A 26,916-nucleotide genomic window follows, 5' to 3' on the forward strand; every position below is an offset into this window, starting at 1 on the left:
TGCGGTGGGCCAATGACTAAGTAGGGTTGGTGAAATCGCAGTACCTGAAAATCCTTTACTGGCTAGGGAGATGTTCCCTGGTGACTCAACACACAGGATACCTGTGGTGGGAAGAACAATGCGGTCCGAGTTCTAACCCTGTTAGCTCCTGATAGTAAGTTCTGGGTCTTTCCCTTGATGCATCTTGAATCTTATATGCTTTCTATCCACAAGCCACACATCATTTCCTATTGGCTTCATGCCAAGTTACACTTTCAAAGGCAAAACCCTATGTCTCCTTGAAATCTATGCTTCATTGAAATACATGTTTCCATTAAGTAGCAGCTTGGTCTTAGCTTCTACAAGTATTCTTCCATCTCCATCTTAAGTTTCCTTTCTGGACATGCAGCCTCAGGTAATGAATTAGTGCAAACCTGTCATACAAACAGCAGTGCATGCCCTTTAGGCTAAAAAACTCTTCTTCATTTAATTAAAATGATTATATTTGTATTAATAAAAAAAAAAGAAACTACTCTAGGCTTGTCATTCTTCCCTTTCTATGACATCACCATTCTCGGCACCACATTTTATTTTTAGTTTTCCCCCAAAAGAAAATGCTTGAATGACAGGTAGCCAACAAAAAGAAGGAGTATGCAAAAAGAAAGAAGAAAGAAACGATCAGTGCAAAAGTCAATGGACTATTCTCAGGGAAATACCTAAATAACAGGTTTTACTAGAAAAGAAAGAAATACACAAAGATGGATAAAATAGAGCAAAACATCTGTCTGCTTCTAATCTAACTGTACACATGCACAAATACACCCTCCCCCCAAATTTCATAATCGCAGTGCAACTAAAAGGCTCTTCCACTGACAAAATATCTCCTTTCTCACTTCCCACAGCAATTATTTCAGTACAAGGACCTAGAGATGTACAGTTTTGCTCACCATCTCCACACCCATCTACTTCTGATGTGGGTCCCCCATCTCCCCCATGCACACCCAATACAACAACTGGGGAGAGGGAAGAGAATTTAAATCAACTTTTAGCAGTGAGTCAGACCATGTTTTCTTTTCACACATTCCTCCCTTAAATCTGTCCAGAGAAAGGAGGAAGGGTCGAGGATGAACTTGGGAAAAGAAATGAGAAAAGTCAGTGCAGCCCTGCTGGCTTCTCCTTTTGTTATCTGGAATGGCATTCATTTCAATCAATATCAGAAGCAGCTTTAGCATAAGGGAATTGGGTCTCTTGCCTAATCTATTACTGCTATTAAAGGTATGGAAACATGCCCATGGCTTCTGTGACTCTGCTTGTGATTTTTTAAAAGGGATTTTCCATTAAAATTGCAGCTCATGTTTCACCACCCATGCAAAGTGAGATATCATTCCAAACTTGGAGACAGGGGAGAGAGGAGGCAGGTACAGTCCTGTTCTTACCAGGTATGTGCCACTGTGAACCGCCGCTGTTTCGGTATGTTGCTGCTCAGAAGCATCCTGCGCAAGAGCCTCGGAGAATTTCGAGGGGAGATGACAGGCGACAGCTTAGGAGAAATAGACGAAGACTTCCTGGATGTCTTGAGCTTCTCATGCTGCAACAGGTTTTCCCTCAGGGTCTTCACAAGATCCTCGTTGAGCCATGGATTTTGACAATGTGGATTATCCACTTCAGGTACGGTCAAGGTGTCTGGGCTTGTTTGCTGAGCCATGTTTCCAAAGCAACTGATATTTGCGAAGTCTCTCTATAATGCAACGTGATATTTGTTTTGGCTGCTCTGGAGTTGTTGCTTTTTTAAAAGAGAGAGAGAGAGAGAAGTATTTCCTCCTGCTAATTTTGTTCTGGGGAACCATACAGAGCTTCGACTCTCATCCAGCCTATTCAGATTTCGGCATGCTTCTGCCTACGCTCAGAGCGTCTCTGTCCAGATAACGAAGTGCAAAGGGAAAAAGCAGTCTAACTCTTCCGCCGAAGCTGGTAGGCATTGCCACTCCTCTGACAGTCCGCTCTGGCGGACTCCGCTCACTCCTGCCGGCTCTGCTCACAAGTGAACACAGAGAGGAAGGCAGAGCGTGGAGCGACAGCTCTTGTGCCAGAGCAATGAGGCTGCCTGTCAAACTGCTGGAACTAATGCACTGCAGCTGCTAGAGTGACTCCTGATTATGTACACAGAAAGGGCCGGGAGGAGGGCTTAAACATTGGCACGCTGGTTATGTTTGGCTATCATTCCCATCTGTTTATTGCTCATTCTGAAGGGAGGGGCTGGGGATGTCAAGGGTACACTTCCTCCCTAGTTTTTCTGGGCTGGGGGGGGGGTTAGCTACTGCATTTTGCTGGTTGTTTCAGCTCTTCTTCTTTTCAGCTCCTGTGATTTATATGGCATTGCAGCTTGGGTTAATGACTGGGGATTATGCTTCGCTGGATAGAATGTTTTTTGGGGGACTGTACATTGTTTTCTCAGACTGCTGTATCTTGGCATTCCATGTTTGAAAGCTATTGCATGACGGTGTGTATTAAGTGTAATAAAGAAACAACAAATAGTAAATAAATAATAAATAAGCAAGTGCACCCACATACCCCAACTTTCCCAAAGGCAAACAAATATTTGATTAGAAAAAAATACAAGATGAAATTTAATTGTCCAAGTGTGCATGTGTATATCTCTATAGATATTTAAACAAAACATCAGACTGTATCGTACATGTACAAAGAACAGTTATAATTAATAGGGATGCTTCCTTTATTATTATCCTAAAGTCTTAGATTTATGTAAACAACACATACGGTTGCATCTCATCTTGAAAGTGTCGGTTCCAATACATTAATTCATGAACTTCACCATTCCATAAATCTGTCTGGACTGTGCCACTCTTTTCTTCTCTCCTAATATCAGAGCTTGCCATTCCAGATGAATTGCATAATATTATTTTGTAATTTGTCCATTACAACACTTCCATGTTCTAATGGAATATTTAAAAATAAGAGTAATATTTTTGGTAACAGGTTCATTTCTACTACTGTGATTTTGTCAAACCATAATAATGGTAATGTGGCTTGCCCTTCCAGATCCTTTTGACCCTTTTGGTCCACTCTACTGTGATCATCTTTAGGCATTGTTGAGTTGAACAAATAATTCTTAACCCTAATGATACCTGGCTTTTTTTCCTAACCAACTAGCACCACTAGTTGGTGGCTGTAGATTACTGTCAGTGGGAGAGATGGAATGCCTTTGGCTCCCAGTTGCTGGGGATCACAAGTGAAGATTGTTCTCATGTTCTGCTCGTGGCCTTCCCAAAGTCATCTGGTAGACTGCTCTGAGAACAGGATGTGGGACTAGATGACCCATTAGTCTGAACCAGAATTTGTTATTATTAGCTCAACATCCCAGATTAATTTACCTTACTAGGTAAAGGTAAAGGTACTCCTGACCGTTAGGTTCAGTCATGGACGACTCTGGGGTTGCGGCGCTTATCTCACTCTATAGGCCGAGGGAGCCAGCGTTTGTCCGCAGACAGCTTCCGGGTCATGTGGCCAGCATGACTAAGCCAGAGCAGCACACGGAAACGCCGTTTACCTTCCCAACGTCGTGGTGCTTATTTATCTACTTGCACTTTGACGTGCTTTTGAACTGCTAGGTTGGCAGGAGCAGGGACCGAACAACGGGAGCTCACCCCGTTGTGGGGATTCAAACCGCCAACCTTCTGATCGGCAAGTCCTAGGTTTAGACCACAGCGCCACCCTACTACTCCAAGTTTAATCAAAGTGCACTTTCGACTTTGCCACAAAGAAGTCAAATCAGCCCTCTCAAGAGATGGGTTACTGGGGTGTCATCAAGGACAGCAGGGTTGGGAAACTGGTTGGGATCATTTCCAGTTGCTTCATTTAAAAGAACGATATCGCAGAACTGAAAAGGGTGGGGCAGGAATCTGAAGAACCCGACAACAGTAGGGGACAACTACTGCCTTCAAACTCTGGGATGCCTAGGACTGGACACTTGAGGATTCTGAAACAAGGCAGACCCTCCACCTGATTTAGCAAGACTCTTCTTGTGTTCTTATCTGACTCATGGGGGGGGAGGAATCTACTGGGAAGCTTTCTAGAACAATCAAAATAAAAGAACAACAGGTTTTCCACCTCAAGCACCAGAATATATTGAGTCAGCCTCCTGAAGAAAAAAAGGAGAAACTCTTGCTGTGCCTCAGAAGCCCAACATAAAAGCCAGGATGTGGTGTACAACCCATCTAATTAGATATCGCTAATTCCCAAGCTGGTGGCTTCCCGTTACCATTAACTATTTCTTAAATGTTACAATTATTGTTTTAGAATGGCTCAGAGTAATTAAGTTAATGTAATCACCATGTCTCTTCCTCTTTAAGATCTCATTTTGAACAAGAGATCCATCTTTGCTCAAAGCTATTATATAAAGGGCACGCTTCAGCTGCTTTTGGCTATTTTTGATGGATGGATATATTTTTCAGCAAGAAGTTTGAATGAAATTTCAGGGCTTCGTTTCTCAGAACTGCACCCAGTGCTGCCTAGCTACACAGGAAAGGGAAAAGCTTTTATAAACACCATTACTTTTCTGCTTTGGATGTCAGTGAAGGTAACCATGAGCTAACAACTCTTCATCCTCAGCATGTACAGCATTTTCTTATTATATCAATGTAAAGTGCTGTTTATCATTAGCAATAAGAGCAGCAGCAGCAGCAGTAGTGGTATTTATATAGTACTTTTCATTTATGAAAGAGGTGCATTTATCATTTTCAAAAGTTGTAGAGGGGATCAGATTACAGATCTACTGAAATCACATCTAACTTGGCCTTTAGTTCTCCCAAACTATTATTTACTAGAGGATATTTATTTAATGTAAGATTAACTTTTCTTCTTCTTCTTCTTCTTCTTCTTCTTCTTCTTCTTCTTCTTCTTCTTCTACTGCTACTGCTATGGATCCAGACTTTTCTGGACTATATGTGCTGAACCAGATAGTTACCTGAAAGGGACTATTCTGTACATGTCAAGTGAGAGTATGTCCCATTGATTTCAGTGAGACTTTCTCCTAAGTAAGTGTATAAAGGACTGCAGTCTCCCTCATGTCAGTATCAAATTCATGCATAAACTATTTTGTAATAAGAACCAAATTCCAGATGCCATTTTGTTTCTTGTAACTGGATATAATAGTTTAGTATTAAAATTGTATGAAAATGATGCAGACAATTGCAATCATAACAAGTATTTCACAAAATGCAAAAAATGTGATATTTATTGTACCAAAGTACTTAAAGAACATGGATATCTATTGCCTTGAAAATTGACATTTGATCAATAAAATTTAAATCTCAACAAATTACCAGTTGCTCCTGCTGCTTCTTTCATTATTATTATTTTACAGTAAATCAATCTTGTTTCTTGTTGAGGCTATGATTTCTCAAGTGGTTTGGTTGGAAGCAACTCACTAGTAAGGCTTGTATTGTGGGTTGCCAAGTCAGTGTCAAGCAAGTGATGTTGCCAAGGCAACAGAAAAGGCCAGGGCCAGGCCAGTATAGTTTGCTTCCCGAGGTGGAGGACAAGAAGGTGCATCTTCTTCTCCAAGAGCGGGGAATTCCCCTGCTGTCTCCCTCTTTCAGCATCTGCCACCTGAGGCAATCATCTCACTTTGCCTAATGATAGGACCAGCCCCAGTAAAGGCTTCCAATCTGATTCTATGAACTACATGAGCTTAGCAACTCCCACAGGATCAGGGGGTGTTGTCCAGACACTTGTCCTATCATTGGATCCCATGACTGCCTCTGGTGGTGAAAATGCAGATGGGAATGAGGCCTCCTTTCACTCTCTCATAAAGCATAGCCTTTCAGCTGAACTGCAGGTGATGGCGTCTGCCAGGCATTGCAACCTACATGTACTTCAATTCTAGAGGTGAGCTGCTGTTTACATCACCATAGGTAGTGCAGCTAGCCTAAGGAATGATCTGGTCTTCAACTTGCTACTAGGTTTTAAACATTCTATCATACCAGCAGCAGCATCAATCCATCCATCCATACGTAATGTCAGGGAACTGACATCGGAGGAAAGGGAAGTGGTAAGGCTCCCAGAGACTAGGAGAGAGTCAACAGCCAAAGCAGGGACCAGCAGGGGGAGCGCGGGGTCTCTGGAGGAGGATCTCAGTAATGCTGAGAGAGACGCAGCAGCCCAGGCAGGAAGCAGCAGGGGAGAGAAAGGGGTGAGAGACACTTCGAGCGAAAATAGCGGGGAGGTGTCAGAAGCAACTGCAGGGAGACCCATACTTCGCCGGAAGCTGCCACGTCGTGAGTCCAGGAGACGCGTTTCCGTTAAGGAACTTCTTTGCTGGAAGCGCTTCCGCAGACAGCCACTGTCAGACTCTACTAGTGACTAGAGCAGACATGTCTGAGGAGCTCTGTCACACACAGAGGTTTGTGGGGTCGCACAAACTCTGAAGGGGCACAATTTTAAGCACAAGCAGCTAACCATCCCCTGACAGCAGTCTGACAGTCTCTGTACGCTGCCTGTGCAGGAGAAAGCATCATGAGCAACCCAGTCGGAACCGGAGACGCAGGGGTTGGAGCTGGTCCAAGCTTGGAGGAAAGGTATCAAGCTCTGGAGGTCCAACTTGCGCTGCAGACGGCGAGGCTCGAGGAGAGAAGGGCTCTGGATGCTGACAAAAAGGGGAGAACCACTCAGTTCCCCAGAAAGGTACCAGGATTGGTGCAGAAGTTTGGGGGGGACCCCAAGGATTACCATGCCTTTAGGACTGAGATGCAATATGCTCTGAATGTGCAGTTTGATGAGTTCCCTGATGAGGAATCGCGAATTGCGTTCGTAATTGGGCATCTTGAGAAGGGGGCGCGGGACTGGGTTCGACCCCTGATGGCAACGCACAACGATATCCTAAAGGACACTATGAAATTCTTTCGTGCAATGGATATCATGTTTTCCAGCGATATTGAGGAAGGGTTGGTACGCAGACAGCTAATGGCTTGCAAGCAGGGAAGCAGATCTGTCCGTGAGTACTGGACTGAATTTACCATGCTGATTCACAGATTGGGGTGGGATTTATCGGCGGCACCCATTCAGATGCTATTTGAAGAAGGTCTTTCTTCAGCTGTGAAAGACGAGCTGGCCAGGAGCCCCAGGGCGGGGTCTATGGATCAGCTGACCAAATCTGCGCTGACCATTGGAGCGCGCCAGGAGGCAAGAGCCTTGGAGAGGCGGGAAGGGAGAGGGGAACGTTGGAAGGAGTTACGCATTCCAGACATTCCTGAGCCAGCTTTCCCGCCGGCAGAGCCGATGGAAATCGGAACAGCCCGCGCGCGCGCAGTTTCAAAGCCCAGTGAGGGGGCGAAGAAGGAGGGAAAGGGAGCCCGGAAATGCTATCTCTGCCAACAGCCAGGCCACTTTGCCAGAGTCTGCCCCCAGAGGAAGGAATGGCAAGGGATGGTGGGAGCGGTTGAGGGGGAAGAGCAGGGAGAAACGGAGCAGGTAAAAGCCAACGCCTGGTTGCCAGCAGGGCACTGCAGCCAGGCCAAAGAGCAGTGAAAGTGCCCCTTCCCCAAGTGCCAGTGCCAGAAGCTCCTCGACCTGCTCTAGTGATTGAAGTGTCGCTAGAGCTGCAAAATGGACACCCCCTAAAAATAAAGGCGCTGTTGGACTCAGGCAGCTCCTGCAATTTCATGAGCAAGGAGTTTGCTGCTGAGCACCAGATACAGACTATCCCTTTAAGCAACCCCCTGCAGGTGACCACGATTGATGGCAGGGAACTGTTGGGAGGAGGCGTCAGCTTGCAGACCGTCCCAATGATAATGAGGGTGGCAAGGCACACAGAACTGATAGCGTTTAATGTGGCCACCTTGGGAGGCGCTCCCATTATTTTGGGAATGAGCTGGCTAGCCCTACATGATCCGCTGGTGGGCTGGCATCAAAGAGTGGTTTCCTTCGGTTCCGCACACTGCTTAGAACACTGCAGGGCGGAAAAGGGGTCAGCAGGGGCCCAAGCCACCCTAGCAGGGACGGAAGTGATGGAGAAGGGGAAGGTGCCACCACAGTATGCTGATCTCAGCGACGTGTTCAGCGAGAAGGAAGCGGACCAACTACCCCCGCATAGGCCCTTTGATTGCCAGATCAATTTACTCCCTGGAGCACAGCTTCCTGTAGGCAAGTTGTATGCCATGTCAGACAGGGAGATGCAGGAGTTGCGAGCGTTCATTGACAAGAACCTGAAGAGAGGCTTCATCAGAGAGTCCAAGGCAGCGGGGGGTAGCCCAGTGTTTTTTGTGGATAAAAAAAACACGGACAAGCCGAGGCTGGTATGTGACTTTCGGGCCCTAAATGCAGTGACAGAGCCGGCGGCTTTTCCTATGCCCAGGATTGATGATATTTTGACCAGGGTGCGAAAAGGAAAGATTTTTACAAAGCTGGACCTAAGGGGGGCGTACAACCTAATACGTATAAGGAAAGGGGATGAATGGAAGACCACCATGTTCACCCCTTTGGGGGCATTTGAATACCTCGTTATGCCTTTTGGATTACAAACAGGCTCCGCGTGTTTTCAAGCCTTTATGAACCATGTACTGGGGCCTTTGCTCTACAAGAATTGCGTGGCCTTCTTAGATGACGTGTTGGTGTATTCGGAGAATGAGGAGCAACATGTGAGAGACGTCAGAGAAGTGTTGAGCAGGCTGCAAGCCAACAGACTGTGGGTGAAACTGGAAAAGTGTCAGTTTCATACCAAGGAGGTGGAATTCCTGGGGTACCGCTTGTCAGACAAGGGGTTGGCCATGGACCCCGGCAAGGTTCAAGCGGTGCTGGAATGGAAAACACCCAAGACCAAGAAGGATGTGCAGAGGTTCCTAGGGTTTGGAAACTTTTATCGTAAGTTCATCCGAAACTTCGCCCACCTGACGGCGCCCATCACGGACTGTCTCAGCAGCAAAAAGAAGTTTGTTTGGACGGGGGAGGCGGAGCGAGCGTTTGAGGAACTGAAAAGGGCCTTCGCCTCTGACGAACAACTTCTACATGTGGATTTACAAAAAAAGCTGAGGGTCGAAACAGACGCTTCTGACAGAGCCATAGGGGCGGTGCTTCTTCTGCAGCCGGGGAAGGAGGGGTCAGAGTGGCGACCGTGTGCCTTCTTTTCACGAAAGCTGAACAAATCTGAGAGAAACTACACGGTGCACGACCGGGAACTTCTTGCTATTTATGAGGCCTTCCGGAGATGGAGGCACCTACTAATTGGTGCACAACAGAAGGTGCAAGTGTGCACGGACCATAAGAATCTAGAGTATTGGAGAACTGCGCGAGTGCTCAACCAAAGGCAGTTGAGATGGGCCCAGGAGTTCTCCAAATTTAACTTTGAGATTTGTTACGTACCAGGCCCGGAGAACGTTAGGGCGGACGCTCTCTCACGCAAACCTGAATATTTGGAGGGAGAGGGTGCACCCGAAGAGACCCATGTTATTCCCGAGGACCGCTGGGTGGGTGGGGCGGCTTTGGTGGGGCAAAGGGAACTGGTAGAGGGAACGGTGCAGGATGAATACGCCCAGGACAAACTCAGGGGTCTCAGGAGGGAGGGAGACAAACCCGGGGGTTTTGAGGAGAGAAACGGGGCGTTGTATTACAAGGGAGCGTTATACATACCGGAAGGGGAATTGAGGGAAAAGGTACTCAAGCAACTGCACGATAGCCCCACAGCAGGGCATTTTGGGCAACACAAAACCATGTGGCTGGTTACCAGGGAATTCTGGTGGCCCAAGGTCAGGGAAGATGTGCGTGAATATGTGAGAGGGTGTGACCGATGTCAACGAGCCAAGGGGAGAGGCGGGCACCGGCAGGTTTATTAGAACCACTACCCACGCCGGAAAGACCATGGGAGGCAGTGGCAATAGATTTCATGACTGATCTGCCCAGGTCCAAAGGGAAGACAGCCATTATGGTTGTGGTAGACCTGTTAACAAAGATGGCCCACTTTATAGCCTGCTCACATGCGGTCACAGCAGAAGAAACCGCTAGATTGTTTGTGGAAAATGTGTTTAGGTTGCATGGTGCCCCCTTGAGGGTGGTTTCGGACCGAGGGAAACAATTTACTTCCAGGTTCTGGAGGAAGCTCATGAGCTTATTGCATGTAGAGGTGAATTTTTCCACTGCCCGTCATCCAGAAACCAATGGGCAGGCGGAAAGAGCTAATGGTGTCCTCCAGCAATATTTGAGGTGTTATGTGAATGACAGAGAGAATGATTGGGTGGAGAAGCTGGCGTTGGCAGAATTTGCCTATAACAATGCAGAGAACGTGTCCACGGGGATGAGCCCTTTTTTGGCCAATCACGGGTGTCATCCCCGAGCCTTCCCAGGGGGGGAGGGGGAGAACTGGAGCGTTCCTGCCGCAGAACAGTTCGTTGAAGAAATGGAAGCGATCCATCGCCAGCTCCAACTTAATTTAAACAGGGCGAAGGAGGAATATAAGAGGCAGGCAGACAAAACCAGAAGGGAAGGGGAAAGCATTAGGGTGGGGGACCAGGTGTGGCTGTCCACCCAAGGGTTACCATTTAAAGGAGGTTGTAAGAAGTTAAGACCCAAAAGACTGGGCCCATTTGAAGTCACGCAACAGGTCAACCCAGTGGCTTTCAGACTCCGGTTACCGAACCACATGAAGTTGCACCCAGTGTTCCACAGATCATTGCTGTCACCGTATATAGGGGACAGAGAGGGGAGGGTCAATAGGGGACCAGCTATGGAGGAAAAAGAACACAGCTACCATGTAGCGGAGATTCTCGATTCTAGGTGGAGGGGAGAGCAAGTAGAGTATTTGGTAATGTGGGAAGGGGAGCCGGAGTCGGAAAACACCTGGGTCAGGGCAGAGGATGTAGATGACGAGGTTTTGATTGAAACTTTTCATCAGAGATTCCCTAGAAAACCCCAGCCAGTGGCGAGGTTCCGGAGGGAATACTTCGCCACCACCGACGACGAAGAAGAGTTGGAGGGGTTCGCTGATTCCGAGGTGGAGGAGGATTCAGCGAGTCGGAACGAAGACCGATGGAGGGAATTGTTCGAGACGTCTGAAGATGAAGAGGATTCTTTTAGGGGTTTCAGCTCCTCACCGCCCAGAGGAGAAAGTAGGGGCGGGGGAGAGGGGGGCCCTGGAGGGGAGGTGGATGTCAGGGAACTGACATCGGAGGAAAGGGAAGTGGTAAGGCTCCCAGAGACTAGGAGAGAGTCAACAGCCAAAGCAGGGACCAGCAGGGGGAGCGCGGGGTCTCTGGAGGAGGATCTCAGTAATGCTGAGAGAGACGCAGCAGCCCAGGCAGGAAGCAGCAGGGGAGAGAAAGGGGTGAGAGACACTTCGAGCGAAAATAGCGGGGAGGTGTCAGAAGCAACTGCAGGGAGACCCATACTTCGCCGGAAGCTGCCACGTCGTGAGTCCAGGAGACGCGTTTCCGTTAAGGAACTTCTTTGCTGGAAGCGCTTCCGCAGACAGCCACTGTCAGACTCTACTAGTGACTAGAGCAGACATGTCTGAGGAGCTCTGTCACACACAGAGGTTTGTGGGGTCGCACAAACTCTGAAGGGGCACAATTTTAAGCACAAGCAGCTAACCATCCCCTGACACGTAACAACATACAAGCCACCAAACCATCAACTTGCATGTTGTGGGGGCATGTTTAAAGAGCTCCTTTCCTGGAAAGAGGAAATTAGTAGCAGTAGAAGTTTAGCAAGGAAATAATAATAATAATAATAATAATAATAATAATAATAATACACAGGGAGGTTCCAGTATAAATAAATATTGAAATAATATGTCTTCATTGGGGTGAGAAGAATATATATTTCTGAAGAGAGAAAGACGTGTCCTAGCCAATTTTGGTTGGAGGTTCCTTCATTAGCACTCATCTACTTGCCAGAAAAAGCAAAGTTGAAAAAGAAGAAAATGTCCTTTGTTTGAGTTTTAATTGCAAACATCCTCTTGGTATTTATTAAAAATTATCGCTGGTATATTTAAAAGCCTGACAATGTTATAACACAGTCATGGAAAGTGTATATATATATTGCTATATTAGCCAATTGTATATGACAGCACCATTAATCATTAGTGGCCTATCATCACAAATCTGGAGAACTGTAAAGTCTGTCGAATACATAAGCCTTATCTACTTATTCATGTCAATGCTGAAAATTTTATAACATACCATTAAACTCCTAAGTTAAATTCACTCAGATAGCAATTGAGACGAGAGCAGGCTTCTGCCAGGACAAAGGGTTATGGATCTAAGCTGTGTCCACCCTAAGAGGAAGTGAAAGTTTAACTTGAATTTCAAGTAGTTCTTCTAGCATTGCACAATGAGCAATCGACAATTTAAACACAGAATGTTTACCTTAGGCTCTGAAAAAAATCCTTGCAATGTGATTTGCGTAGGCAACTTTTCCCCCCTGGCCTTTACAAGCCAAACATGCCTTGCAATGAAAATAATATTCATTCATTGCACCCTGGGCTTTGTGTAGCTTTCGCCCTTTTTTCTTCTAAGGGCATAAAGAGACAGATGCAAATGACTGCTGTTCCCCTGAAAAAGCAAACATGGCTAAGTCATCAGCAGTGGCTCTGCTCAGTTGCTACAAAACAAACACTTTCCTGGCTATTAGCACAGTATGTGGCTTTTTTACTGCGGCATCTCCAGATCCCCATGCCCTACCCTAAAAGCTCAGCGCACACAGACATTTTTCCGTTCCAGCTTCTGTATGCCAACCATTTCCATTCCATATACATGTTCACATGCAGAAAGCGCCATGTAGGCTGCAAGCGGGTGGAACACACAGCTGTGGGGTTCTCTACCATGTTAGCAGCACCAGTTAAATGTGACCTCGATGGGAAAAATCACTGCAAAATGTCGCTTCACACAGTGCATAGTAAACTATGGAATTTGGCCCCACAAGAGGTCATGATGGCCTAAAAGAAGGATTAGACAAATTCCTTCCTATGTTCTCCCTCCACTGTCACTGGAAGTATCCCCATGAATACCAGCTGCTGAGAGTGTGAGTCACATGAGAGTAAGGAAGAAAACTTTATTCAGGCCAATAATGGTATTGGCTCATAGCAAGAACTAGGAACAAAAGTCAGGATTCCAAGAGTGATGAGCCAGGCAAACGATGCAGAACTGAATGGAAGCAATGAAGACGTCCCAATAGCTGCCATACCCCTCTCTCTAAGCTATTAGAGACTAGGTGACTAGGCAGATTGAACTTATTCATGAGACTCACTTTATGAGACCACTGCACATTTACACATGCGGTATGGAGGTGGTGTCTAGATCTCAACAACAAGATCATGTCCTTCCCCTCTGACTCCAGCTCTTCTTCCTGCAGCAAGGGCTGTCAGAATTAGAAGAGTTTGGATTTGATATCCCGCTTTATCACTACCCAAAGGAACCTCAAAGCAACTAACATTCTCCTTTCCCTTCCTCCCCCAAACAAACACTCTGTGAGGTGAGTGAGGCTGAGAGACTTCAGAGAAGTGTGACTGGCCCAAGGTCACCCAGCAGCTGCATGTGGAGGAGCGGAGATGCGAACCCGGTTCCCTAGATTATGAGTCTATCGCTCTTAACCACTACACCACACTGGCTCTTCCTTAGGCTGAAGGAACAGCCAGGTTGGAACTTATCCTGCACAAAAATTTTAATACCCTCTTATCCAGCCTTTCATTTACTTATAAAAGCCACTGCCACATTCAAATGCCAGCTGACCATCTTGGGCTCTTAGATGAATCACATGATCCACTTTTTGATCATCTGCCACTTGGCTTCTTCAAACAATGGTATAAACACATCATAAAGAGAATGCCATGAATACGTGTGTGAACACACTGCCTCACCCCTTCAACCCTACCTACCCATTTGCCCCACCAAAGAGACCTGAGTCTTCACTATTGGATTGGATTGCAATTTCACACAGCTTCATTTTGTGGGCTCTGCCCCTACAAATATGAACTGCTTTAACTCACTTATGACTGAACATACACCAGAATATTCATAGCATAGTTCGATTAACAAAATAATACAAAAAACACCTCTTCCCCCATTTCTGTATATGTAGTTTAGTTAGAGAATATAAGATAGATCCTGGCTAAGTTAGTTAACTTAATTCCTACTGAAATCACTGAATTAATTTAAGACATGATTAAATTCTACCATTGATTTCAATGGGATCTCTGTTACATTTATATCCAAAGACCCGAATGGGACATATGTGGTTTTCTCAGCTCCCCATTTTATCCTCACAATAACTCTGTATTGTAGGCTAGGCTGAGAGTGGCCCACGGTCACTGAACAACCTTCATGGACTCTGGCCTCCCAGGTCCCAGTCCAACACTCTAATCACCATACCAGTCTGGATGCAACTGCAGCACTTGTTGTGGGAACCACAGACATTGTTCAGTATGTTGAAGAGAAGATTGGAAGCACGCCCTCCTTTCCAGCATAATAGCTTTGTGAATACAGCAAGGTTTTGAAATGGATTAAACATTCAGACACATAATACACTGTATGTTACTGAGGCCTGCTTCCTGACTATTCTAACTAATGTGCCAGAATGCAACAAGGCATTGCAAAGGCATTTAATCCTGCACTGGATTATAGCTTTATTATGTGTATTTGTTTAATCCTGTGAGCAGGAGTCCCCGGAACTGGATAAGGCCACAAACCAGTCAATCAATCAGCTGATCAATGCTTCAGGCAAGCAGGTTGTTATAAAGGACTGGAATGCCAGCCAGTATATTTATGCTGGTCAAAGTAATTTGCTGATTACTAGCACCACATGATGCACCATAAAAACTCATGAACATATTTACATAGAACGCTTGCATTAGGGAAATGTTTGAAATATATTTATTTAATCAAATCAATGCTCACCAGAATAGTACTTATAATTTATATAGTGTTTACCACTGTTCAAAGTACTTCTCATATTTACAGGGCATTTGTTGGTGGTGGCCTAATGTCCTGTCTATTGAGACGCAGATCTCCTGTGCCTCCCCCACTTAATTTTTGTTTTTTAATGCTTTGGAGACAGCTAGGGATGCTAAAAAGTACAGTACCAGTGTGACCCCAGCCTAGGGATTCAGTTATTCAATTATGGTATTAATAACTTCAATATTTCACAAACCAAGATACAAACTGAAGCACAGATATCCCCTGAAGTTTCTGCTTCTCTGAATTTTGGAATACACATCTCTAACCAAATAATGTGTACCAAAAATGCATTTATTAGGGGAAGTGCGTGTGAAAAAATGCATTGATTGGTGAAAATTACCTCCAAAATGCATTATATTAGTGGAAATTGCTTGCAAAAATGCACATATTAGTCAAAACTGCACCAGGAGATGTGCTTATTATGATAAATTAGCATTGGATGCTGACGAATTTTCAAGAGGAAATTTGTGAATTGCTGTGGAAATGTGGAGAACCGAATTTATGAATGGAAAAATAAGAAAAAGACAGAATCTGACAGATTTCTCAATCCCTTCTCCAGCCAACCACAATCCATTGGCTCCCTATACATTTATGCAGATCGGTGCTATTGGTTTGTGCTTTAAGAATCTAGCAACAGCCTTGCAGGTTGTACCCACTGCAACAAGTATGGCTGTTGTCCCCGTTGCAGCATGGAAATTTGAGGCCAAGGAAGAATAGCTTTTAGAGGCGCAGTAGTGGTCTCGTTGGCAGAGGCGGATTTAGAACCAGCAACTTCCTGGTTCCTAGTCTTATTCTACACTGGTTCTCCAATCAGATTGCTTTAATTATTTGCAGACCTAGCTAGAGTTTTAAATCAGATGTTTATCAGTCATTTTCATGGACAATTCTATTTTTAGACTTAACATTTAAAATTTGCTCTGTGGAAAGTGTATTAGCATGAAGGTCCCATTTTTCTCTGGTGCAGCTATGTAGCTCTGGTTTCCATTTTTTTTAAAAGGATCTAAAGATCCCACTGTGTCCTATGTATATTTGGCATTTATGGAACATAAATAGGCCTCAGTTTCCAGATGACAGCTTAGAGATACAGTATTTCCACCAGGAAGGCAACTTCCTTTAAATTCTAAGTGGGAGAGAGGGGAAATTAGGCTACTAATATTAATGAGTATTTTTTAGAAAGGAGTTATTGAAGGAAGAAGAGTGATAAAGCACATTTAGCAATGCATTATTCCTCCCTTCCAACTGTGTTTGAATATAAAACTATGCCAACTGATTGAGAGGTGGGTGTCCAAAGATGTATCTGAAATGAATAATCTACTTAACTAAGCAATTCTGTTTTGTAGATGCGAATGATGCTTGTGTATTCGACTTGGTTTCAGAAACCTCCAGTGGCAATCTGACACTGAACTTCAGGGTAGACAAAAGTACGGTAGATACTTATTCATCGTTAAATTACTGAATTCACAAACACAAGATGTGGTTATGGATGACCATCACCTTGGATGACTTTAAGAGGTGATTAGGCAATTTCATGGAAAACAAATGGCAGGAAAGGCTATCGACAGCTACTAAGTCATGATGACCATGTATACCTCCAATATCAGTTGCTGGGGAACACAAATGTGAGAGTGCTGTTGCACACGATGTCCTCCTTGGAGGCTTTCCAATGGCATCTATTTGGCCAGTGTGAGTCCAGCATGTTGGGTTAGCTAGAAAGGCCTTTGATCTAGCTTCTTGTATTTTCTCTTTAACATAAAGGCACTTCTAGCCAATTACTGCCCAAGACTTCATCATGAGCACTCCCACCCCCAGTAGCATCTCAAAAATCTGTTTCTGGGTGCAACATAAATTGAAGGCCTTGTCAGATGGCAGCCGAAAGGAGAAACTATATATGGGGGTAAGCTATGTTTCTGTCTGCCCAAGTCACATATAAAGCAGGAGTGGAGCTGCGTGTGGATGTGCGGATGGGTGCCCAATCTTTAAATTAAAAATATAGAGAGAGGAGTGGGGAATGAAAACACCTCCTCCCTGTCATAGCTTGTTGTACTTCGTTGCTTTGTGCAGTTTGCTTCTGGCTGGCTCAAGGGCTGAATGTGAGCCAGTCTACAGTGTGCTTTTGTGTGTACAGTGGTACCTCAGGTTACATATGCTTCAGGTTACATACGCTTCAGGTTACAGACTCCGATATCCCAGAAATAGTACCTCGGGTTAAGAACTTTGCTTCAGGATGAGAACAGAAATTGTGCTCTGGCGGTGCGGCAGCAGCAGGAGGCCCCATTAGCTAAAGTGGTGCTTCAGGTTAAGAACAGTTTCAGGTTAAGAACAGACATCCGTAACGAATTAAGTACTTAACCCGAGGTACCACTGTACTGCCTAAACAAATTGAGTGCTTGTGAGTTAAGGTAGAGAAGGGGACAGGTTTTGTGCATCTCCCCTGTGCAATCCTATTCATGTGACAAAATGACCACCCCATAAAACATACATGTTGTTGCCCTGTCATGTCTAATCATTCTTTTTGAATTTCATCTCCACACTAGGTGGAGATGTCCACAAACTGGGTGGGAGCCCAAGGTTTGCAGGTGTACAAATATCTACCAGTCTATCTATCTCATCGGCCTTTACCATACTGGTCCCCTCCAAATATTTTGGGCTACAACTCCCATCAGCCATAGCCAGCCCAGCAAATACACACACTCTCCCCCCCAAAACACAGTCCAATAAAGTCTGAGCATGCTCAGTGGCTACAGAATGCTGATTGGCTGTTGAGGGAAACAAAGAATGTGGATGGGATGGAGGGCACAGCTGGCTTGTTGGAACCCTGAGCAGCAGCACTGAAAATGTTGACGGTCTCCCCTATATAACACAAGAGGTGCCCCAGGGCGTTTCAGTAACTTACGACAGTAGCAATGCCTCAGAGAAAAACCACCATACAGAATCTGTTGTTGATTTTGTAATTGTGCTCCACGAAGCCTAAGCTGGGATCAGAAGAAGCCTAACTGTCCAGTGGGAAACTGCGCTGAAGTGACATTGCACTTGGCCCTTGAGTTTTGGGAAACTTTATGTAATCATTTCCCTGAGGGCAGGGAAGAGAAAACAAGACACGCGCAGAGAGAGAAAGCTACCCAATGACTCAGTTACCTGGGCTTGTCACTGGACCACACGCAGCAAGGCGAAATCAGAAGCATGGAAATGCAGCTACAAAAGCCCAGCTTCCTGAGCTTCAAGGCTAGGAGAAGACAGTGACCCCAAGTCATGCTCTGCATGCCATTTATTTCAGAGGCATACGGAGCTGGCACTGTTGTTGAAAGGCATTTCTCACAAGCCAACTAAAATAAGAGAGCCATCTCCTCGTTCCCAAACACAGGATGATTCATCGCTGAGCTCCGAATGGACAAGCACACAGAGCAGCCGTGGAAATAATGCACTTGCCTGGGCAACGGAAGAGGAGCCTGCCTCTTCATGCCACTGAAGCAGGTAACTGCACTCACAGGTCTGTGCAAAGCACAGTGTGTGTTCCCCCCCAGCTACAAGAAAGTCACGACTTAAAGGAGAGCACCGTGGTGAGTGGGAAAAGCTGTGAACACAAGAAGAACCCTTCTGGAGCAAACCAAATGCCTCTCATAGCTGCCTTGACCTAGCCTGGGAGCATTGAAGGAGAGGAGGATAAAAAATGGAGGGTGGGGAGAAACAGATGGAGCAATGGAAGGGGGGGAGCCCTCTGTGAGCCATCAGTTCAACCATATAGCAAGATACAACCTGTCTCCCTCCTGGCAGAGAGAGGGCGCTCCCCTGTGGGCTGCTCATTGTGAAATGGGTGCTTCTCATACACCTGGCAATCATCTTGGCAGGTGTTGTACCTGAAGAAGGGCCCTGAGGAAGGGTAATAGCTCTGATATACAGAAAACCCCAGGTTTGATCCCTGACATCTGCAGGTATGAAATCCCGGAGAGCTGCTGCTTTTCTGTGTAGGTGGACCAATGGGCCACTTCAGTACAAGACACTTTCCTATGTTCTTCCATAAGGCTCCTCTTACGTGAACCTGCCTGTTATTCTATGAATTTCTCGCCCAGAGGTCAGGCATGTGAGAACTGCAGGCAGGATTTCTGTAGAAGTGGTGCCCAGGCTTCAGAATGCTCCCCCAGGGTTGCTCAGACGGGGTTTGTTTTCTTTCTGGCGCCAGGCAAACCCCTTTTTTTATTTGCCCAGGCTTTTCTGATTTGGTTTTAATACAGCTTTATTGCTAAATGATTATCTGCTCTGCTTTTATTGTTTTATTGACCTTATCATCATGATTGATTCTCCTGATTTTATATAAGCTGTTCCGGGAGCCTTACTGATGGAAAAGCATGGTGAAAAAAATGCCTTTAAAAATCTGCAACGTCCATATTCCACATTCACACAGATTCCAGATGTGTTTTCGCAGTATGGCTTGTATTGAGCTGGCATCACCTGGAACATGAGTCAACAGGCACAGCATTCTGGAAACATGCTAAAGGATTATTGCTGCTTGGGACTGGACTTGCATCATCTCTGCAAGCCGGACGCTAGACTATAAGCCTCCCCATGGAGTGAGGTTCCTGCTGCCTGCTACTCCCTACTTGCTGTGGCAAACAGATATCCAGGTTACGCATCAAGTGAAGATGGGGGCCGTGACAGAACTGGGGAGGAATCAAGTGAGAGCAACCATAGCTGTTTTATCTCCTGCTGCATTGGAAATTTTTAAAAGGTAGGCATTGGGGAAATACTTTCAGCCATAGCAGCCTTAGGGACCCTCCAGGCATTTTTATTATGCATTTGTGATTGTGATGCTATTGGGATAATCATAACTCTCATTTATATCCTTCCATTCTTCCAAGAAGCTCAAGATGACAGAAATGTTTCTCTTTGTCCCCATTTTATCTTCACAGCATCCCTGTGAGGTGGGTTAGACTGAGAGACAGTGACTGGCCCAGTGAGCTGAGCAGGGATTCAAACCCAGGCCCTGGTCCAACATATCAATAGCCCCATAGCCCCTCCAGACAGCAACAATGTCTTAGCATTGGGGAAGCATTGCAGGACAAACTAGTAAAGCAGAATAAGCCTGCCACAGAAACACTATAATTGTGTCAAGTACATGTTGTTGAACACAGCCTCAATAAAACACCAACCTGACATTTGCAGAAGAGGGAGAAAACTCAGGGAATGCTCAGGGGAAACGTTTCTAGAACACCTAACAGCACGTAGGGGCCAGAATACTAATGATAACAATCACCTTGTTCCAAAGGTTAGAGAGGTTCCATATCTATAAATAAACAGAAATAATACATGAGAGTAACTTATTGCAGGGCTACTACTGAACTGCAGGCACAGATCTAGATGGTTTTACACAGCTGCATGCAACTTTAAAGGACTGAAAAGCAAAAAACTAATTGTCATGCATCCATCTGCAATAGGTGAGAAAAGCTAGTAATTGAAACTTTGGCAAAGTAAATTGCCAGATGCATTTGTTGGTAATGCAAGGTGGAATACTCCCTCTAGCGGTCAAATGGGGGGGAAATAAGCAGCAAATTTCCTGCTCCATTCATGCAGTGGCTATGCTCCGAAGATAAATTGCTTGGAGAAGGAGGGTCTGTCTCTAGAAACACAGGGCTGTACGAGGTGAAATCAAGATGATAAGCTGCAAAAATCCCATTAAGACAAAAATTATAGAACCCATAGATCATAGATGGTGGTGATAGGAAGAAAACTGGGTGAGATGATAATGACCTCTTAATAACAACTCACTTGGGGTCCAAGGAACCTTTGGACATCTGTTTCTTGAGCAGGTGGTCTCAGCCCCACTACTAGAAGAAAAAAGCATCCTGCTGGGAAAGATCAAGCTCCCGGTCTAATTGATCCTGCATTTCTGGTCTCAGCTCTGAACTGATTTCAGTCGGCTAGCTTTTCCATTAGCACAATAAGGATGTATTGCACACACACACAAACACCCCAAACTCCTATTCCTGAAGCTGATGTGGAATCATAGAATTGTAGAGTTGGGCTGTACATAACCTGAGGGTTATCTAGTCCAACCACCTGAATTGCAGGAATCTCAACAAAAGCATCCACGACAGCTGGCCATCCAAACTGTTCGACCGCCACACTGCACATCGTGTCAGAAAGTTCTTCCTGACATGCCTTCTAGAAGGCTGAGGCAGGCAAAGGCCCACAGCCCAGCTCCCTAGCTGGCCAGGTGGGGCTTGCTAGCTCTGGGAGAGGGTGTGTGATTCCTCAGCTAGAGCAGGCTTGGAACAGGTGGGGGTCACATGCCTCATCAAGCCCAGATGCTGCAATCAGCAGGCGAAGTACAAAACAGAAGCAGAGCTGAGGTGCTTTGTCTGCTCAACTGCCCATATTTTAGGACCTTGACTTGGATGCTCCTGGACCTCTATGGGACTGTGCTTTGGGTTTGGATCCTGACTGCCGGACTTCAGGCTTGGCTATTTGGATTGACCCTGGATTGCATTTCCAGATCTTTAGACTTTGGATTTTGAACTTTGGACTTGCGTGGATTGACCTCGGACTTTGAACTTTGGACTTGGCACACTGACTTGCTGCCAGGTAGGCCAGGGGTCCAGAACACCTTTTGTCCAAGTTGCTCAGCAAGGCATACATGGCTTCTCTCCCCTCCCCCTCCTTCCATACACTGCAATTCCCCATTCAGTTCTTGCAACAACCGTATGGCCTGGGTCAGGCTTAGTGCCCAAAGTTAACTAGTGAGCTTCATAACCAACCAGCTCTCCTTGTTCCAAGTTGGACTCTTCCAGCTCCACCATACTGGCTCTCATGTGTATCTCTTGCAGGCAGATGGCACATGAACAATATTTTGACAAGGGAACCTACACATCTTAACCTCCTAAAAAAAAGATGGAAGGCTTGGCATATTTCCCATGGCTTACATAACCTTCTCCCAAACCTCATTTTTGACAAACTCAGGATTCACCCATGCAACAGCAGAGGACCGGGTACGCTGCAACAGGCATTTGATCTGGGATTTCCCTTCTCTTTGTAGTAGCTGGAGATCAGCCATTGCAGCGTATACATTTTAGGGTAATTAAATAAAGCTGCAGTGAAGCACGGTAATGTGCTACTTGGCATTCTTCCAATCCACTGTCAGCCAAAAGGCCTAATCTTGTGAAAGGCTGTGAGCTAGGAAACGTGTGGTCCAGATGGCAAGCAAGAAATACTGCGCATGGAATATCCCTGACCTGAAGCACCATGTAGGTAGCAGTGTAAGCCTACCTGAGATAGTTGGGTGGGCACAATAGAGTGGGTCAGTTTTGCTCTGGCAGGACCACCAGCCACTGCTATGTGCATTCTAGTCTTAGCACCCCAAATGGCACTGATACATAATGTTTACATAGTAACCTAAGAAGAGCCTGTGGGATCATGCCCATGGCCCCTCTAGTCAAGCATTCTGTTCTCACAGTGACCAAAGAGATGCCAGTGGGAAACCAACAAGCAGAATTCAAGCACTCTCCCGTCTTGCAGTTTCCAGCAACTGGGATTTGAAAGCATTACTGCCTTCAACAGTGGAGGCAGAACATAGTCATCATGGCTAGTTAATATAATAATAAAAACAAGCAGCTATTTTTGAAATTATATTGCAGATTTTAGGGTGTAGGGGCCCCAGTCCATATACACTGTCCTGGGCCCAGGAAATCCTGTTGGTGTCCCTGGCTGTGACTTCCAAAAAAGCAGAAAAAAAGAGAGAGAATCATAAAATGATGGGGACATGCCCTCCATCAACCACTAACCACCCCAAAGCAGCATATCAGCCACCACTGGGCTCACACACAGAGAGACATACTTTGCATCTCAGAACAAAATGGAGGGTGGGCATGCAGTCCTGGCAGCCAATGAAAGTTGGGCATTTTTAAGGGTGTGTGTTCAATGCAGGAGACAAAGTCAGTGCAAAGAGTAACTGACCAAGTAGAAGAAAGAGTCTTGTGTGCATTGTAGATGTTTGAGGTGGAAGTTTGGATATTGGGTGAAGAACAAGCCTTGCTGAATCTCCCCCCGCCATACCAGCTTTGGCCCTTTGTTCTCTGGGTTGATGTCTGCACTGCTATCCTGGACCAGGGATGTGACAGCACTGTTGTCTGAATCAGTGGCTGGGCCATTGCTTGGGACCAAGACAGAAAGCACAATTATTCTTCACCAGATGGAATATCTAGCAAATGTTACATTTGCTTTATGTGTGTCACGATTTTGAACTTCATTCTGCTTCTTCCAAAGGAAACAGGCAGTTGGGTAGAGGCAATGAAAGGGGGGAAAGTTCAGCAAACCATCAGTAATCCTATTTCACAATTAGGGAGAAATGCTACAGGGGAGACGCGGCTGAGTTATACACCCCTTGATGTCCGTAGTAGCGTTGGGGCCCAAGACAAGAAGAGGAAAAGACAACTGAGCAGATATTGGGACACTCCGTCAAAGTAATAAAACACATGAAAACCAAAGCAGAAAGTAAGGGATTAATAGGTGATGAGAAGTACAAGACCAAGTATGTAGACTGGGATGAAATATAATAATAATAATAATAATAATAATAATAATAATAATAATAATAATTATTATTATTATTATTATTATTATTATTATTATTATTATTAAACCCATCTGGCTGGGTTTACCAACAAAATATTAAAAACACGGTAAAACATCAAACATAAAAAACTTCCTTAAACAAGGCACCGTCAGATGCCTTCTAAAAGTCAGATAGTTGTTTATTTCCTTGACATCTGATGGGAGGGCATTCCACAGGGCGGGCACCACTACCAAGAAGGCCCTCTGCCTGGTTCCCTGTAACCTCACTTCTCACAGTAAGGGAATCACCAGAAGGCCTTTGGAGCTGGACCTCAGTGTCCGGGCTGAACGATAGGGGTGGAGACGCTCCTTCAGCTATACCGCGCCGAGGCCATTTAGGGCTTTAAGGGTCAGCACCAACACTTTGAATTGTGCTCAGAAACATACTGGGAGCCAATATAGACTGCAAAGTTTTTTGTGTAAATTCAGATTGAGGAGGGATTAATCAAATAATTAATTATACATTTATTTTAGAGCTGAAAATGGACTCCTTAATTCCTATGTTGATTGTATTTTTAAATTTTTAATCAAAAACAAAAACATGAGGGTGGGTGTTTTTGACCTGCATCACTTACCTTCACAAATCACCACTGCCTTTAAAATAATGGTAAAGGTAAAGGTAAAGGTACGGGCCAGTCTTGCCAGACTCTGGGGTTGTGCGCTCATCTCACACTATAGGCCAGGAGCCAGCGCTGTCTGCAGACACTTCCGGGTCACGTAGCCAGCGTGACGAAGCTGCTCTGGTGAGCCAGAGCCACACACGGAAACGCCGTTTACCTTCCCGCTAGTAAGCGGTCCCTATTTATCTACTTGCACCCGGGGGTGCTTTCGAACTGCTAGGTTGGCAGGCGCTGGGACCGAGCAGCGGGAGCGCACCCCGCCGTGGGGATTCGAACCACCGACCATGCGATCGGCAAGTCCTAGGCGCTGAGGTTTTACCCACAGCGCCACCCGCGTCCCTAAAATAATGTTACTATGCTTATTATGCATTGGTGTCAGTCTTCTAGGAGGTTTGCTTTCAGAAAGGCAGGATACAACTATTTAAAACAATATAGTGAAATAGTGGCAGATGAAACAACACCAGGTATTTTTAGAAAGTAATTGCTAGAATCCTAACACACAGCCTTTGCCTAGGGAAAAGAAATACATTCATAGCTGTATGTGAACAACTCCCAGCTTTGGCAATGAATGATGTTGGAAAAAGTAAATCAATGAGTGATTGCTCTACATCAGGGATGTCCAACAGGTCGATCGCGATCTACTGGTAGATCCCCAGGAGGTTTTTGTAGTTCGTGGTCAATCGCTGGGTCCCTTTCCTTAGCGTTGGTAAAACAGAATCTGGCCCCACCCCCTTGTCCCACCTTCCACTGTTGCCCGATCTACAGAGTAGAAGACGGAGATTACTCAGTGAGGCTATATGTTTCCCTAGCGATCCGTTGGTGAGTGGCTGTTCCCCTTTCTCCTTTGAGAAATTGGGGCTTTCCTAAAAAAAGAAGCTCAACAATTTTTCCCTGCACCCCCCAAAAAAACAGGGCTTTTCTTCCTAAAAAAAGTTCAACAACTTTGACCTGAACCCCCCAAAAGGGGGTAGATCTCTGCCAGTTTTTTAATTCTGTGAGTAGATTGCAGTCTCTTGGGAGTTGGCCACCCTGCTCTACATTATATTTCAGCAATGTAATTTAAAACTAAAATGATTTGCAAGAGTTGTTTGTGCCTCCAAAAATTGCAATGGAGAGGACTGCATGGTGAGAGAAAAAGGAATTCTGACATTTGGCAGCATTTATAAAGCTTTATAAATTTATAATGCTTTATACATTTATAAATGTAATGACATTTTAAAAGTCCCCTGAAAGCATTTCCTTTATTGTTCAGTCACACCCCTGCTTAGGTTATTGCTCACCACTGAAACGCCAGGGTGTAAGCTTAATGTCTGCTGCTATGTAGAAGTCTTCAAATATGTTTCCAGTAAGGGAAGTCTGACAGGTGAGGAAGCAGAAACTGCTCCAGCTTGTGTGCTAACTTACACTAGATAGCAAGACGAACAATGTAGTGTTTGGTAGAAACCAAACTGCATGTGAAGAGTAACAGTTATGATTGTTACAAATGCAAGTTGGAATGGAAATTGCTGCCTTCTTGCAACCCCAGTTGCAGTATCCTAGCAAGTTGAATGCTTGTTTCATTTGCATGTTCAAGATAATGTATATAAACAAAATTGAATCTGGGACACCTGGGTTCAGGTCCCACGGACACCATGAATTCTCTGAAGGATAATAGTTTAGGGGAGTACCTGGCTCTCAGTCTCAGGTCCCAATGAGCCAATTAGCACAAAGTGCTAATGCAAAGCATGACTTAGGATGAATGTGTGAGCATGCAGCTTCCCAGAGAGGAGATCACAGCCACTTTGCTCCTCCCCCTGGCCTTGCGACTGCTGTGAGCCAAGGCACGGTTTAGCTTAGTGTTCTGTTCAAATCCAGACTAGTGGTTTGCATTGCACCAAACCTCAAGCTGTAGCCAAGGTTTATTCTCGGTTTACTTATCTCTCAGAGCAATGCATTCTCGCCAAGCCACGGCTTGGCTTAGCGTTATGTGTAAACAGAGCTTAAGTGTGAAATGGGGACATGAAAGGTCAACCTCATGGAGGTGATGACAAGACAAGATAAAAGCTGGGATCCCACCTGTAAGGCTAAAGAATGCACAGCCATAGCTCACAGTCTCACAGTTGAAGAGATAAGCCACTGTTGAGATTTAACATCAGCTTACCTCTTAGGCGGTGGGGACTGTTGCTGACAAAGCACCACATGAGGCTCCATGTGTTTGTGTGCAAGAACTAAAAACATGTTGCTTCCTAAAAGCAATGCATGAACATAATTGTTTTCTTCCTAAAAGAACTGTAGAATACAAATGCTTTCTCCAGTCATTAAATTATTTTCACCATGATTTCTGTAATGGATTCTAGTATAAATATTTTGTAGGAAACTCATTACAAAATTTCTGTTTTAACAACATAAAAAAACAACCACTGCCTAGTCCAGAATCCTGTTTCTCACAGTGGCCAAGCCGATGCCTCAGAGAAGCCCAGAAGCAGGAAACAAAGGCAACAGGTCTCTTCCACTGTTGTTTTCTGGCAACAGGTATGCAAAGGCACCCTGTCTCTAATCCTGGGAGCCCTGAGTGTGGGATGTTTACAAGGTAGTCAAACCAACAACCTGTGTTTGCTAGATAGGCGTACGATAGGAGCTGAAGCTCACAGAGTTTTCTTGTATGTTTGCTAGAGAGAACTCTGAGAGCCACTCACACTGTGCCCTGACAGAGGGAGGGCATAGTCATATATAATCTCCTCACCTGGCTGGACATGTCCTCTTTGCCTCTCTTCACTCTT

General features: G+C 45.3%; 1 protein-coding gene across 5 annotated transcripts in view; it reads right to left on the minus strand.

Moving 5' to 3' along the window:
* The window catches only part of PDE4D (phosphodiesterase 4D), a 639,723-nt gene that overhangs the window by 364,114 nt on the left and 248,693 nt on the right, over positions 1–26,916 (minus strand). The window contains exon 1 of one of the 5 annotated variants that reach the window (XM_082241908.1): positions 1,416–2,251. The exons of 3 other annotated variants lie outside the window; for them this stretch is intronic. In XM_082241908.1, coding sequence (XP_082098034.1) covers positions 1,416–1,684 — 269 coding nt within the window. In that variant the 5' untranslated portion in view covers positions 1,685–2,251. Of the gene's footprint in view, positions 1–1,415; positions 2,252–26,916 lie in introns of those variants that run through there. One more of the 5 variants, XM_082241910.1, reaches the window with a different exon arrangement.

This window comes from Podarcis vaucheri (genome assembly GCF_965113315.1).
Source record: "Podarcis vaucheri genome assembly, chromosome: 11".
Lineage (NCBI taxonomy): Eukaryota > Metazoa > Chordata > Lepidosauria > Squamata > Lacertidae > Podarcis > Podarcis vaucheri.